General features: G+C 41.1%; 1 protein-coding gene across 1 annotated transcript; it reads left to right on the plus strand.

The window, feature by feature from the left end:
* Window positions 1-660: 660 nt before the first annotated feature.
* On the plus strand, window positions 661-16,453 carry LOC149281563 (cerebellar degeneration-related protein 2-like). Its single transcript, XM_089499141.1, has 6 exons — window positions 661-739; window positions 2,085-2,197; window positions 2,433-2,581; window positions 4,406-4,570; window positions 5,323-5,593; window positions 15,875-16,453. Exons 1-6 carry the CDS (start codon window positions 661-663, stop codon window positions 16,451-16,453), a joined length of 1,356 nt encoding a protein of 451 aa, XP_089355267.1.
* The last annotated feature ends 808 nt before the right edge of the window (window positions 16,454-17,261 follow it).

The raw sequence follows: 17,261 nt of genomic DNA on the forward strand, positions 1-17,261 counted from the left end.
ACGAACCGCTTATAATTGAAACATCTGAACCAGACGTGTTGGTTATATTGACGAACAGGCCAGTGTCCCGAAAACAGCGGCGCTGACGGGAACAGCTGTACTGAAGTACCAGAAGGACAGTAGGTAAACATTACTAGGGGGCCTAGTGCATTTGTGCGAATACCAATAATAGAAGGTTAAGAGAAGGAGAATGCTGTATTTCGAGGCAGATACAGTCAAGGCATGTGCATGCCGGTGCCAAAGTGAAGAATAATGATGGAGATGCCTAAAGGAAATTAGACCTGCATCAAACCTGGTATACCGCATTGAAATAGACAACGTAACAGGCGTTTTAGTAATCGAAACACAATGTCAAGGGAACTGTAAATTACAGTAGAAAACCAAAACCTCGGGGACAACAGGACCAGGAATAAACACGTGGATTGAGAGGATGGTGACAGGAGGTCAGAAGGTGGGCAAAATGATAGGATGAACAGTAGACAGTGAGCTATAGGCCTAACACTCATACATTGAAAACCTTACCCTTGCAGCCACTTGTTTGGATAATCTAAAACCATAATCTACAACCAGTACATATATATTTTCCACTGTATCAATATACACAAATATCTATCATCATTCCTCCAAGAGAAACATTGTATCACCTGGATACTGAGCCAGATGCTGGGAGCAGGGAGGATGGAGGAGTTTCACAGTGAGGAAGAGGAGCCCTGGTATGACCAGCATGATCTAGAGCAAGGTGAGGAGCAGGGATCACTACTCATTAGGTGCTGTTTGGAAACAGAGCACAAATCTGTACGTGTAGCAGGACATGGAGTAAGATGGATTCTATGTATGTTTAACGAAGGTATAGCTGAATTTGTAATCAATGTATATTAATGATGTGCATATGTCACAAATAATACATTTTAAAGTAGTACATGTAATGGTTAAATAAATGTGAATACAACGTCTGTTTAAACCACTATTCACAGGGCTAGAAGTATTAATAATAAACACTAAAATATATCTGTTACTTTATCTCTCTTTGATGGTTCAAGATGCCCTTGTAAAGATGATGGATCAAAGTGGGAGCTTCAGGGCACTTTTTACCACACATTTCCTCTGCCATATGTTAATGTTACTCTTAATTCTATACCAAATATTTCTTGAAACAATTACGCTGAAGATAAATGTCCAATATATCACTATTTTGAATCATTTCAAACTCCTGTTACAGGGTAGTTTAAGGGATGATTGTGAGTATTATAAAAACTCTATATGGTTATGTAAGCTCTTTAGTAATTCTAAAAAAATATACTGAAATGTTACCTAGGGTTATTGATTATATATACACAATGAAATAGACAACACTAAAATTACTCAATGCCACAATATATATACAAATAATTGTATTTGATAAATATCAATATAAATAAATCAATATCATTAAATACAATGGAAGCAAATACAATATATAATGCTACATAAGTGTTCTTAGCGCATAGGCAGCAGTATTTGGTTGATAAAGTGATATATATATTGTAAGACTTTATATGCAGCGTCTTTATTTTGTCCGTATATCCTGACCAGGTGGACAACACCAGAGAAAGAGGTTTGTCTTTTAGTTTTTTTCATTGATTTTCTATTTATAAGTAGCATTATATATTGTATCCACATTATTTAATCATATTGATTTATTTACTATTAATTTATTGAATAAAATCTATTTTTATATATATTTTATGGCATTGCATAATTTCTTGTTGTATATTTGATTCCTTGTGTGGTATAACTGCAGCCCAGATACTAGCAGCTTAATTACCTTATAAGTTATATCTGGAGAATCCTCTCTGTTAATTATTTTAATCATTTAGGGTTTATATTTAGAGTTTTCTCTTATTTGGTGGTGGTATGTGCACTTTAGCATCAAGTGACGTAATATGGTTCACATAGAAATTGCCCATTGTTCATTATTTTGTTATTTCTTCAAACATAGTTAGTTTCGGGTAAGTACATTGGGAATGTGAAGAGTTGGAGCAGCCACTGTGTATCAGGTACAACTGACGTGGTGTTGTTTTTGTTTGTTGTTTTTTGTTTTATAGATTTGCACCTAGCAGCAGAGCTGGGGAAGACACTCTTAGAGCGAAATAAGGAATTGGAGGTGTCGTTGCAGCAAATGTACTTGAGCAATGAAGATCAGGTACAGGAAATTGAGGTACAGAATTAGCAGATCAATGACATACTACTTTTCTACTGATGCTAATAAGTTCATTGGGGTAGCACTGTTGTAGTATTGCCTGTGAATTAGGATAGTAGTTTGCAATCTACTTGGTATTTGATGATACCAAGAATGCCCAGCATTGGATCAAGCACATTATACCTAATATGTACCTTTGTAACATATTAAACAGCATTAATGTTAGTTGTCTGGTCTAATTCTGTATTTCCAGTACCTGAGCAAACAGCTGGAGATGCTGCGGCAGGTGAATGAGCAGCATGCAAAGGTCTATGAGCAGCTGGACACAGTGGCAAGAGAACTAGAAGTGACTAACTTAAAGCTGATTCAGGAAAACAAAGTGGCCCAGCAAAAGATAACAAGGTCAGAATCAGGAGCGAAGAAAAGGGCAGAAAGGAACATATATACACAGTCCAGTCTCCTTTTTTCATTGCTGTCTTCCCTCTACCAGCATATTGTTTCTGTCTGAGAGACTATGCAAAGGCCTAATATCCTCCCCTTTCCTAAAGCCAAACGTCTAGACATTAACATGATTTCATGCTGATAGCATAAAAAGGGTTCTTCTGGGTTTAGTGCTACATCTAGAAGAGATCAGCAAGTATTAAGGGGACAAAGGGCATACACTGTGTGCACAATTATTAGGCAAGTTGTATTTTTGAGGATTCATTTTATTATTGAACAACTACACTGCTCTCCGTCAATCCAAAATGTAAAGAAACCTTAAACCTGATTATTTAAACAAACAACTCAAAATTTACAAATAAATATTTGTGAAATTTCCCCCAAAAATCAGTGACCAATATAGTCACCCTTCATAAGCGTTCTATTCATGGAGTCTGTTAGTTTTTGTGCAGTAGCAACCACAGCCTCCCAGACACTGTTCAGAGAGGTGTACTGTTTTTATTCAGCGTAAATCTGCCGTTTAAGAAGGGCCCACATTTTCTCAATAGGGTCTAGATCAGGTGAGGAAGGGGGCCATGTCATTATTTTTTCATCTTTAAGGCCTTTACTGGCTAGCCATGCAGTGGAGTACTTTGATTCATGTGATGGAGCATTGTCCTGCATAAAAATCATGGTCTTCTTGAAAGAAGCAGACTTTTTCCTGTACCACTGGTTGAAGAAAGTGTCTTCTAAAAACTGTCAGTTAAGTTTGAGTCCATCTGCAACGCAATAAAGTCCAACTAGCTCATATTTGATAATACCAGCCCATACCAGTATCCCTCCTCCACCTGGCAGAGTTGAAGTGGAGCTCTGTGCCCGTTACTGATCCAGCCATGGGTCATCTGGACTGTCAAGAGTCACTCTCATCTCACAAGTCCATAAAACCTCTGAAAAATCTGTATTCATATATCTCTTGGCCCAGTCTTGACATTTCAACTTATGTGTCTTGTTCAGTGGTTGTCAGTTTTCAGTCTTCCGTGCCGTGGCCATGTGTCTGAGCACTGAACACCTTGTACACTCCAGGTAGGTTGCAGTTCTGGAATATGACAGCACTGGAGGATAATGGCTTCCTGGTAGCTTCATGTTTGATTCGTCTCAAATCTCTGGCACTTAATTTGCGTCTTTTATTCTCAACAAGTTTCTTGCAACCCTGTTGATTATTTGCAAAAATAACGTTTGATGGCTTTTTGATCACACCCCAATATCTTAGCAATTTCAAAAGTGCTGCTTCTCTCTGAAAGACTTTTACAATTTTTGACCTTTCAGAGTCAACTAAATCTCTTTTTCTGCCCATTTTGCCAGAGAAAATGAAGCTGGCTAATAATTATGCACACCTTGACATAGGGTGTTCATCTCCTCATTACACAAATATACATCACCTGATATGCATAAATCCAATAAATATTCAAATTTATACAACTTGGAGTTGGAAAATATGCATAAAAGTGATGATATGGTCAAAAAAACTTGCTTGCCTAATAATTGCGCACACAGTGTATATGCCTGGCATTCCTGATTTGACTAAATTTTATAATTTTATAAATTGTTTGATGGTAGCCATAAAATGAGTAAAGGAGAAAGGTTTTCATGAAACTACTACTCAGATATCAATTTGGGAGGCAGCAGGTTTCGATTCAGCCCTTATAAAACAAGTAATATTAGTTACTTCTGGTTAAACATCAGCCAGGTTGTGGGTCTCAGATGTTCTTGAGGTAGGTAACCAATTGAGATTCGAATCTCTTGCAGTCTGACAGGAACTATAGATGGTCTTCAGAGACAGGTTGAAGATCTGCAGAGACAAGTGGAAGAACTACGTGGTCTGGAGCAGGTTCGGGTCCGAAGAGAAAAAAGGGAAAGACGTCGTACTATTCACACCTTCCCCTGCATGCGGGAGTTGTGTGTCAGTACCAGGTTAGTGCCGTAATCAGCAGTGCACAAAACAGAAAACATGCAGGTCTTTTCGATAAACGATGAGTGCATGCGATTTTGCAGCAGCAAACTTGCCCAAGTCAGCTTACATAAAATTAAAAACAACTTGCATAGTTTCACATGCAGGAGTTCTGAATGTATGTGAGTTAAGGTGCATGTGAGATTACAGACTTTGCAAATTGCCAGAACTTTCATTGGATGGCACCCTAAAGTCTTCCTGGATGGACCCCATCTCCCCTTACCAGGGGATAATGGTGGTGGTGTTTTTTTCTCCTAGATTCTTTAAGTACATTCCACTAAACAGAGGGTAGGGAAAGAGGAGGAAAGTGTCACCCCTTTTAGATGAATTATTTTAATGTAGTAGGTAGTGTAATTTTGCCAGTTTTAAACAAGGACCTGCTAGTGTGCATTGACCTTGAATGACCTTACCCGTAACTCTCATAATTTAAATTTGCATGTCCTCTCAAAGAAGTGACATATTAGCGAAACTATGATTTGTTTAGTGAGTGTTAGCATGCAAGACTGGTGTTGAGTCTGGTCGGTATCTTCAACCCTTAACTCGACTGACCACTCGACTTCTTAGTGAATAGACCTAAAAGAGCCTACCACATTATATTATTATCTACTTACACTGAAATATTTAGCTCCACTCTAAAAAAGTAATGATGTTACATGCAATTATATTAAGATAAAAGTAAAGTAAATTACATTTCATACCCTTGTCCTGTATGTAGGTATGAAGACACAGTCCAAATGCACAGTTCTTGTCTAGACCTGTCCCAAAAGCCTATACAGAGAGAAAACGAGTGTCTGCACAGTGCCGTGATTGCCCTTCGAGCTCAGGTGGCTGAAGAACGTCAACGCAAGGAAAGGGCAGAAAGAGAATATCAAGCCGTGGTACAGGAATACTCTGAGCTGGAGCAGAGAGCCTGTGAACTAGAGAACTGCAGATTACGTGTGCAGGAGTTGGAGACAGAACTACAAGAACTGCAGCAAATGAAGCAGGTGAGAGGTTTTGTTTGTGCATGGAAGGAAATAGGCTATTCTCATAAGGTGATAATAGTTTTTTTACTCAGTTGTATAGGCCCCACAATATACTAGAGGGATGCCTCAACATGTGATAGACCCTACAGGTTTCTGATGATTGCCTTGCAGCTCATCACACAGAATGTGATCAGGAAACCAGGGCTTCTCAGCCCTGCTGCCTGATTTCTGTGTGATCAGCAAGCAGAGAGAATGGCGTGAAATTTCAATGAGAAAAATGGTAAAGAGACTTTCCCCTGCTTTACAAATAAGTAATTCATAGTTAAGTTGCTGAGATGCATACATAGCCTCAAAGTGCTAACAGACAGTTTATAGTTGAGTGCAATTTGATTCCACACTGTCACTAACAATTTTACTTGAAAAATTGTGATGTCATTAAAAAGTGAGACAAAATTCATTGCTACATTGTAATGATTTTGAGTTTATTCACCAAATTAATATTTCAAGTTTATCTGCAACCAGTGTCTGGCATACCTGCCCGATTGCTGCCATGTCTGTAAGGTTTACAGTTTCATCTTGTGTGAATCTGAATGAATGTATAAGGACTGCTTTATAATGAAGCCTAAGTACCAGTTTCCTTTTTATTAAAATAGATGCAGCCCATTAATCCCAGCACCATTTCACTGAGAGTTATATATTTGGCTACTTCCTCTTGGAGACAAACAGCCCTACCCAGGGGCCAGCCTTGATGCCCCCAATCTAATAATACATGTGGCCACGGCTGCCAGTTAAGCTGCAGGAGCAAAATAGATTATGCCCCCACAGCTGCATTGGAAGTTGTGTACGCATGTATGCTGCACAGGATATGACCCGCGTTCCTGCTTCCATTGGGCAGTCCAAATTTGTTCACAAAGGGCTGTTTGGAGGCACTGACAAGTTGTTTGTTGGTAAAGATTGCACAGAGAATCTGGGGGCACTGACATGTAGTTTGGGGAGCAAAGGTGGCACTCAGCTGTTTGGGTTAAACCATAGACTTGCGCATATCTACACACACACATTCTCTGATAATCCATGCAGCTCACACATGTCCCCATCGCTTAGCCTCCTTAGCTCTAAACATTTCTTAGGAAAGCTATGCATTTATTTGTACTGCTTATTACCTACTGTGAAAGTAATTTCTCTGTTTTAATTAAAATGTTATTTATTTTAGTTAAATAAATCTGAAAATACTTAAGATGCTTTTTTGCATTATACAAACTATACAAGTGCTCTCTCAGTTGGTCCCAACCCATTCCATGATGTAACAGGCCACAGTGATATTAGAAACTATGTTTTCATATGTGTCTTGTTTAAGACTAATGTGTTTTCAAAAAATACTTTAAAATGCAGTTTTTGTACATATTCTGAACAAACAATATTGGGTCCAGAACCAGACATGTACAATGTGTCCAAAAATGGCATCCTGAACTATGGGGTTGGTATTCAGTTATTTCCAGGGCTGGATTTAATTCCTTGTCTGATACTGGCCCTACCTAGCTTCTGCATGTATTTTTATTTCTCCCTTGCTGCTGGGTTCAACTGTGGACAAACACCGCGTTTTGCTATAGAAAAGTTAGTAGAAACCTTCAAGGGTTAAGGTAGAATCCACAGAGATGGCTCTTTACTGTCACATTATTTTAATTATTATTATTATTTATTGTTTTATATAGCGCTATCAAATTCCGTAGCGCTGTAGATAGTTTTGCAGCAACACTGTCAGTATGACAGACTTTCTCACTTCAAAATAAAAATACATGTTACTTTGATCAGTTTTACACATGTGGAGACACTAGTTGACAGAATAACCATGCTACATGCTCAGTTTTTATTATATTATATAAACCCCCAAATGCATATTTTATTATATTCATTATACAAACAAACTATCTATCCCCCTTTATCACTATCTACCACCTCTGCCCCTTCCCACTGCTTCCCCCCTCTGTCCCTTCTCACTGCCTTCCCCCCTTCTCACTGCCTTCCCCTCCCCCTCTGCCCCTTCTCACTATCTACCCCCTCTCCCTACTTCTCATTATCCTTACTTACCTTGTTGAGTCCTGCGGTGGGACCGGGAGGCGTCCGTCTTCCCGCGTTGCATGCTTCACAGCTGAGCGCCGGAATATTCCGGCGCTCAGCATTGAAACGCCGGAACCGCGATGGAGTCACGGAGAGTGAGGGGCGCCGAGCGGTTGCTGAAAACTTCGCGAGCGACCGCTCGGCCCACCTGCCCGGGACTTAAATGAAAATATCGAGTTTTTAAATAAAGTAAAAAAAAAACTTTATCTAACATGGAGGATGTTAAATAAAGTTAAAAACAAAACAAAAACAAAAAAATTATGTTTTATTTAACCCCTTAAGGACCGGGCTAATTTTTCGTTTTGTACCCTGTGGGACCGAGGCTGTTTTGACACTTTTGTGGTGCTTGTGTTCAGCTGTAATTTTCTCATCACCCATTTAGTGTACCCACATAAGTTATATATTGTTTTTTTCAGGACAAGATGGGCTTTCTTCAGATACCATTATTTTGATTGTATCATCTTATTTACTATAAAAAAATAAAAAAAACATGGTGAAAAATTGAAAAAAAACAAATTTTATGACTTTTATTTGAAAAATCTTTTACTCACCTAAAAAAGCAAGTAAAAAAACTAGCTAAATAGATTCTACTACTTGTCCTGAGTTTAGAAATACCCAATGTTTTTATGTTTTTTTGCTGTTTTTTGCTGTTTTGTTTTTTGCTGTTTTTTGTAAGTTATACTTATTGTACAAGCAGCGTTTTATGATTTCCAAATCTTTTTTAACAAATCTGGTCAGTCTGCCTCCATCTCCTCTTTGGAACATCTTTGAAGCCGGTTAACTCAATTTAACCCTGTCAAACCATATATTTTTGAAAACTAGACACCCCAGGGTATTCCAAATGCTGTTATTTTAACCCTTTCCATGCACCAATTATAGAACTACACTTTGTCAAACTTTGTAATAGTAATTTTTTTTATTTTTTTTTTCACACAAATTGTACTTTAGTTATAGATATACAGGTTCTGGTATATGTCACTGTCAAACAACACCCCAATGTGTGTTCAGGAACATCTCCTGAGTGCAGTGATACCCGACATGCATGGGTTTGTCGGGTTGTTTGAGATTTAAAATGCCACATTTGGGAAGTGCGTTTTTTTTCTCCATTTTGTTCAGTCTGTACCTATGCCCTATCTTTGAGCTCGGCCACTCCAATTTACCCCATCAGCCATTTTTTTTATATATTAGACACCCCTTGGGTATTTGAAGTGCTTTTATTTTAACTCTTTGTTGAGATTTTTGAGAAATTTTAGCACTTGCTCAAAATAATAAACTTTTTTTTATTTTATTTTATTTTTTTAATATTTAATATTAATTTTTTTTTTACACATTTTGCTGGTACTGGATGGTTCATCAAGTGACATCACTGCATAATTATTTTTAAATGTTAGCACATTTTTTTTTATTTTTTTCCATTTTATTTTTTTTTTTGAATATTTTACTAATCACATAGTGATTAGAAAGCTGGGTTCCATTGACTTGCTTGGTTGAATGCAGTACCTGTATTCAACCTGCAAGTGGAGCCAGAGTTCTCTAGAGGGTCAGGAGACCGTCTAGCGAACTCTTTCTTCTTTATTATTTTTTTTCCCGGGCCGCCGCCATCTTGTTGATGGCGAAGATCACCGGCAGCCCATCCAAAGGTAAGTGTTTGGTGTCGCTGGATGCCTCCTGATCGAGGCATTCCAGCGACACCATTTGATCGCCTCCTAAACGCTTTTAAAACGGGCGTCCGCCGCCATACAATGTATGGCGGCTGTTGACGCCCCGGGGAGGGGCCAGACATGGCCCCCGATGCCAATCTCGGCGTTACTGAATGCCTCGACATCGAGGCATTACAGTAATGCCGTTCTAAGCTTATTTAATTTTTTGACGGTTCAGGACCGTCAAAGGTCATTTAGTGACCTTCCTGTCATGACGGTCCTGAACCGGCAAAGGTCGCAAAGGGGTTAAGTCCCAGGCAGGCGCCCCTGTTGTCATGGCGCCCTTGGTGCACGACAACTTGTTAGTATAGGGACCTAATAGAAAGGAGGATTATTTGGATCTTCAATTAACTAACAATGTGGAGCTGTTTTCAAATATTCAAGTACGGGAGAAATTGGGAAGTAGTGATCATAATATGGTGCAGTTTGAAATTAATAGTAAAAAGCAAACCATTGTAACTGTTACCAAGACACTTAACTTTACAAAAGCAAATTTTAACAAGTTAAGGTCATGCTCACGAGAATTGATTGGGATTACCTCCAAAGAGATACAGAGGAAAAGTGGAGTATATGTAAACGCACACTTCAAAAATATATTTTTAAATATGTCCCATTAGGAAGTAAGTCCACAAGAAATAAACTAATACTAATGTTAAAACGGGCGTCCGTCCGCCATACAGTGTATGGCGGATGTTGACGCCCCGGGGAGGGGCCAGACATTACCTCTGATGCCGATCTCGATGTTGCTGAATGCCTTGACATCGAGGCATTACAGCAACACCGTTTAAGCGAAGTAAGTAAACTTAAAGTAGATAAAGGTCCAGGGCCAGATGGGATACACCCAAGGATGCTACGGGAAGTTAGTCAAGAAATAGCCAGACCACTGTTTTTGATTTTCAACGATTCTTTCCAGTCGGGAATTGTACCAAAGGACTGGTATAAAGCTGTTGTGGTTCCCATTTTTAAAAAAAGAATGCAAATCTGAGCCTGGGAACTACAGACATGTCAGCTTAACATCTGTGGTGGGGAAATAGTTTGAGAGTTTAGTAGGAGATGGCGTACAGGAATATATTGTGAACAATGAAATCATTAGTAGGAGTCAGACAAATTTTATTGCGTTCTATGGAGTTGTGACTAAATGTGTAGATCAGGGTGTTGCTGTAGATGTTGTCTATTTAGATTTTGAAAAAGCATGTGACACTGTTCCACACCAGCAGTTATTGTATAAGCTAAGACAAATCAGTCTTGGAGAAAATGCCTGTGTTTGGATTACAAATTGGCTCAGTGACAAGGTGCAAAGAGTTGTTGTTAATGGTAAATTCTCAAGCTGGACAACCCAAGTGGGGTGCCTCAGGGTTCTGTCTTGGGTCCAGTTCTCTTTAACGTATTTATTAATGATCTTAAAATAGATATTGGAAGTCACTTGTCTGTGTTTGCTGATGACACAAAATTAGGTAAGTTTATAAAGTCTCACCAGGATGTAGCTTGTCTACAGAATGATTTGGATAAACTATGGGGACTAGGCAAATAATAGCAGATGAGATTCAATATAGAAAAGTGTAAGGTAATGCACTTTGGTACCAAAAATAAGCATGCAACTAACACTTTAAAGTAAAGTAATACAATCCGCATTGCATTGGGGATAGCAGAAAATGAGAAGGACTATAATTGCCAGTCAGTGGTTGCAAAAGCCAGTAAGGTATTGGTATGCATAAAGAGGGGTATTAAATCACGAGATAAAAATATAATTTTACCTCTTTATAAAGCAATTATGTATTTATAAAGCAATCGTATTTAAGGCCTCACCTTAAATATGCAGTGCAATTTTGGGCACCAGTTTTAAGAAAGATGTTATAGATCTGGAGAGGCGGGCTACAAAGTTAAATAAAGTAATGGATAGGGCTGCAACAACTAATCGATAAAATCGATAATAATCGATAATGAAAATCGTTGCCAACGAATTTCATTATCGATTAGTTGAATCGATTTTTATCGATTATAAAATGAGGGTTTTTTCAGAGCAAACGCTCCTTACCAGTCCCACCCTGTAATCACTGTGACAACTGGCCCCGCCCCTTCCTTCTCCCAGAAGGCCAGAACCACATGGCTGTGACACTCATCTAACTGTAAGTATAAAATTAATATTTGGGCTGCTGAAAGTTAGGGGAGGTGTGGTTTAATTTAGGGGCAGTTATGGTTAATGGGGTGTTTAGGGTTAATTTAGGGGAAGTTATGGTTAATGGGGTGTTTAGGGGCAGCTATGGTTAATGGGGTGTTTAGGGTTAATTTAGGGGCAGCTATGGTTAATGGGGTGTTTATGGTTAATTTAGGGGCAGTTATGGTTAATGGGGTGTTTAGGGTTAATATAGGAGCAGCTGTGGTTAATGGGGTGTTTGGGGTTAATTTGAGGCAGTTGTGGTTAATGGGGTGTTTAGGGTTAATTTAGGGTAGTTGTGTTTGATGGGGTATTTAGAGTTAATTTAGGGGTAGTTATGGTTAATGGGGTGTTTAGTGTTAATTTAATGATGAGGACTGAGGGTTAATTTAATAAAGTTAACTTAAGGCGCAGTTAGAGGTAAAGGGGGGCAGACTAAGGGGAATCTAAATCCTGGGGGCAGTGAAGATTAACCCAGTACTTATTTATAAAAGTATGGTGTCAGTGTGATGCGAACAGGTCTGTGACTCTGAGGGGACTATGAGATATCTGGGGGTATAAGGCATATCTGGGGAGGATGGAGTGACATATCTGGGGGTATAAGGCATATACGATATATAAGGCATATGTGGGGAGGGCAGCGTGGCATGTCTGGGAGGCAGTGTGGTATATGTGGGAGGCAGCGTGGAGTGGTATATGTGGGAGGCAGCGTGGCATATGTGGGAGGCAGCATGGAGTGGAATATGTGGGAGGCAGCATGGAGTGGAATATGTGGGAGGCAGCGTGGAGTGGCACATGTGGGAGGCAGCGTGGAGTGGCACATGTGGGAGGCAGCGTGGAGTGGCATATGTGGGAGGCAGCGTGGAGTGGTATATGTGGGAGGCAGCGTGGCATATGTGGGAGGCAGCATGGAGTGGAACATGTGGGAGGCAGCGTGGCATATGTGGGAGGCAGCGTGGAGTGGTATATGTGGGAGGCAGCATGGAGTGGAATATGTGGGAGGCAGCGTGGAGTGGCACATGTGGGAGGCAGCGTGGCATATGTGGGAGGCAGCGTGGAGTGGTATATGTGGGAGGCAGCATGGAGTGGAATATGTGGGAGGCAGCGTGGAGTGGCACATGTGGGAGGCAGCGTGGAGTGGCATATGTGGGAGGCAGCGTGGAGTGGTATATGTGGGAGGCAGCGTGGCATATGTGGGAGGCAGCATGGAGTGGAATATGTGGGAGGCAGCGTGGAGTGGCACATGTGGGAGGCAGCGTGGAGTGGCACATGTGGGAGGCAGCGTGGCATATGTGGGAGGCAGCGTGGAGTGGCATGTCTGGGAGGCAGCGTGGCAAGCCTGGGCTCAAATGTGCATGTGGAAGGCAGCGTGGCATATGTGGGAGGCAGCGTGGAGTGGAATATGTGGGAGGCAGCGTGGCATATGTGGGAGGCAGGGTGGAGTGGAATATGTGGGAGGCAGCGTGGAGTGGTATATGTGGGAGGCAGCGTGGAGTGGAATATGTGGGAGGCAGCGTGGAGTGGTATATGTGGGAGGCAGCGTGGAGTGGCATGTCTGGGAGGCAGCGTGGCATGTCTGTGCTCAAATGTGCATAAATTGGGGGGGGCTGGTTGGGAAATAAAGACAAGAAATGCATTTTATCAAAGTTTTTTTTATTCTGCGTTTGTATTTAACATCATTTGTTTATTAAATTATTTTAAATAAATGACAAATGTACATTCATTTTTTTATCCGATTAATCGAAAAAATAATCGGCCAACTAATCGATTATGAAAATAATCGTTAGTTGCAGCCCTAGTAATGGAGCGTTTTAGTGATGAAGAAAGACTAGAAAAACTGAACTTGTTTACACTTGAAAAGAGATGTCTAGGAAGGGATCTGATAACTTTGTACAAATACATACAAGGTCTGTATAAACAGCTCTCTAGTGATCAATTCACCAAGAGGTCTCTACAAAAGACACGGGGTCATCAGTTGCCACTTGAGGAAAAGAGATTTCAGCATCAGCATAGGAAAGAGTTCTTTACGATAAGAATATGGAATTTTCTTCCTAAGCATGTTGTATTACCTAACTCAGGTCTGGATGCTTTTCTGGTTAAACATAACATAAAGGGCTACAACTGTTAAATGGACAGTAGTATTAGCAAGTTGATCCAGGGAGTAATATGATTGCCACTTTGGAATCAAGAAGGAGTTTTTTCTCTGTTGTGGCACAATTTGTAATTGCCCCAAATAGGGTTTTTTGCCTTCTTTTGGATCAACTTTAAAACTTTAGAGGTAGGTATGTGTGAAAGGTTGAATATTATGGACTAAAGTATTTTTTCAACCTACTATACTATACTATATAGGAGGATTGACACAAATCATATTTTTGCATACCTGCTTACTATTTTTTGTGGACTGGGTGGAAAAATATCATGGCCACATCTGTATGGACCCAGTTCCTGACACTACAACACTTTTTTTGTTGCACAAAAAAGCAAATCCCGGAATGCAACTGTCTTTTTTGCAGTTTCAGCTTCAAGTCATTTCGGGTATCTTGTGCCAAGATACACCTGGTCCCCGGGCGGTGATGAAGTATAGCAGAATTGGGGCTGAACATTTTATTTTTAGACTTCCTCCAACAAAGAAGAAGCAGAATCCCCAAAAAAGATGCAGGGTATGCTACACCACAGAGCAAAGAAAGGACACCACGTTCTACTGTCCAGATTGCCCTGGAGAACCTGCACTCTGCCTTGGTAACTGCTTCAAGCTGTACCACACAGCTGCCCATTTTAAAAAAAATTACGCATCTCCCAAATGTTACCTTTTAGCCCCCACACAACCTGACAAGCCATGCATGTTGGGTATCACCCGGGCCAGCCTTAGGGGTGTGCGAGCTGTTTGGCCACACAGGGCACCATGGCAGCAGGGGCGCCATGCGGCCGTCCCATCACCCACGCCAGGGCCGTGCCGAGGCGGCAGGGAGAGGAGGAGAGAAAGGGGTGCAGAGTGGTCGCACATGAAGTAAGAAAAGGGGGTAGATAGTAAGAAGGGGGAGAGGGGGGGAGATTGTGAGAAAGGGAGGTTGTAAGAATCCTGAAAGAAAGAGTGAGAATGAGCAAGAGAATTGATGAATTAATGTGTGAATGAATTTTGTGAAAGCGTGAGATAATGAATTCATGTTTGTATGAATTGTGTGAATGAGGAAGATAATGAATGAATTAATGTGTGGATGATTTGCGTGAATGAGTGAGAGTATAATTTAATGTGTGGATAAATTGTGTGAATGAGAGAAAATTAATAAATTAATGTGTGGGTGAATTGTGTGAATGAATTAGAGAGTTAATGAATTAATGTGTGGGTGAATGGTGAGAATGCATTAATGAATGTGTAAATGAGAGAATGAATAATTGTGTGAAGGAATTGTGTAAATGACAGATTGAATGAGTGACTGTATAAGTGTTTTGTATGTATGATAGATGTATAAGTGATTTGGGGAAAGGCAAATATGGGACAAGCAGGGTGTTTGAGCTTTGGGGACCACGATGGCAGAGGCAGGCTGTTTATGGGACACAGATGGCACAAGCAGGCTGTTTATGGGACAAAGATGGCACAAGCAGGGTGTTTGAGCTTTGGGGACCAAGATGGCACGGGCAGGGTGTTTATGGGACAAGGATGGCACTGGGAGGGTGTTTATGGGACAAAGATTGTAGAGGGGGGTGGCAGAGAAGTAGTCCGCACAGGGCGCCTGAACACCTAAGGTCGGCCCTGGGTATCACTGTACTCAGGAGATGTTGCTGAACACATATTGGGGTGTTTGACAGTGACATATACCAGGACCTGTATATTTAACTAAAATACAATTTGTGGGGGGGGGGGTTGATTACTATTACAACGTTTGACAAAGTGTGGTTGTATAATTAGTGCATGGAAAAGGTTAAAATACCAGCATCTGAAATACCTTGGAGTGTCGAGTTTTCAAAAATATATAGTTTCATGGGGATAAATTGAGTAAATTGATATGATCAAAATAATGGTATTTGAAGAAAGCCCATCGTGTCCTGAAAAAAACAACATATAACTTGTGTGGGTACACTACATGGGTGAGGAGAAAATTATATTTAAACACGAGCACCGCAAAAGTGTTAAAACAGACTCGGCCCTTAAGGGGTTAAAGGAAAAAATGCTCACAACAGTTCAAGGCAATCCACGATTCCTGAATTATTTTAAGCCGTTTGTAATTTAGGAGGAGAAATATAAGATTTCTGACACACCTGTTTATTACATGTTTACTTTGTAGCTTACACCTGGCGGTAAATGTATTAATTAGTGTTGTGTTGTTGTTACAGGTAAAACGTTACCTCCTGGGAAGGGGTGACAGCCTTTCTCAGACATTGTTAGAACCTCTTAACAAGACTCCTGAGACAGATGACCCAGAGCCTTCGGAAGAAGGGGATGCGAACAGAGGTCATACACTCCCAAATTCAGCTGTCAGGAAAAGCTGCAGTGACACAGCCCTTAGTGCTATTGTAGGGAGGGATGCTGCAAGCCGACATGAAGGCAATTATACTCTCCACGCTAACAGCACTAGAAGACGTGGCATGTCTATACTGCGGGAAGTGGATGAACAATATCATGCTCTGTTGGAGCGTTATGAGGAGCTTCTGACCAAGTGCAGACGGCATGAGGACAATTTGTGCCACGCTGGAGTGCAGACTTCCCGTCCAGTATCACGAGACAACTCTAGCCGAGATCTCCCTGCTGAGGAGGGAGAGCCTGAGCGAGCACTGACCATGCAGTTGGAGGCTGCAGACCGTAGGCTTGAGCAGAGTCAGCCAGAATACAAGGCACTATTCAAAGAAATATTTAACCGCATCCAGAGAACCAAGCAAGATGTTAGTGCTGGCAAGGGGCCAGGGGGGAAATAATTGGCCAACAACTTGACCATCCTTCCCAATCTGTTCAGCAGCTCTACTGCACACTGACCCATTCCTACTAACCAATACTCTATTTATGCTTATGTACTAACCAATTTAATCCAATGTACATCACAAATACATATTTATCAAACACTAATAGCAACATTAATTTGCAAAGATTGATATACACTATTAGTGCTGTAGGTATAGATCCCCAGATGGCATTTCAGGGCCAATATCCAAGTTTAGTAAATCTTGAATATTTAAAGGGCACTGTCCTGAAAGATAATTGCAAGCATGATAATATATCTCACTTAAGTGACCCCAGATATGGACTTTGACATAACAAAATTCAGGAAAGAAGCATGTACTAGATATAGTACATACCGTATTGGCTCGAATATAGGCCGCACTTTTTCCCCCCACTTTAAGTCTTTAATGTGGGGGTGCGGCCTATATTCGGGGTCTAGCGCCCGACGCCCAGGACATGCAGTCCCGGGCGCCGGGCAGGATTAGGATACAGATCCCCCGCAGCGGTGCAGGGGACCTGCATCCTACTCCCCGATACGCTCAGACAGCCTCCCCTGCCAGCACTTTCCACGGGGGGGGGGGGGTGCCGGCACGGGTGGTTGTCTAAGCGCAAGTTTTACCTCTGCCCCCAAGACTTACCAGAGGAGACTCCCGGGTGTCTTGCAGGGCCGGCGGGGGACATCTACGCAATACGCGTACACAACTTCCGGTGCCGGCACATCAGCTGAGTGCCGGCACCGGAATTTGTGTACGCGTATTGCGTAGATGTCCCCCGCAAGACACCCGG

This window comes from Sceloporus occidentalis, unplaced genomic scaffold (assembly GCF_023333645.1).
Source record: "Sceloporus occidentalis isolate IW3139 unplaced genomic scaffold, rSceOcc1.0.p SCAF_130, whole genome shotgun sequence".
In the NCBI taxonomy this organism is placed as follows: domain Eukaryota; kingdom Metazoa; phylum Chordata; class Lepidosauria; order Squamata; family Phrynosomatidae; genus Sceloporus; species Sceloporus occidentalis.

Excerpts from the sequence above, each read along its gene's own strand:
- LOC149281563 (XM_089499141.1), top strand. The coding sequence starts at position 661 with ATGCTGGGAGCAGGGAGGATGGAGGAGTTTCACAGTGAGGAAGAGGAG. Across the intron at positions 2,198-2,432 it reads ATCAGGTACAGGAAATTGAG|TACCTGAGCAAACAGCTGGA; the intron begins GTACAGAATTAG and ends CTGTATTTCCAG. Across the intron at positions 4,571-5,322 it reads GAGTTGTGTGTCAGTACCAG|GTATGAAGACACAGTCCAAA; the intron begins GTTAGTGCCGTA and ends TCCTGTATGTAG.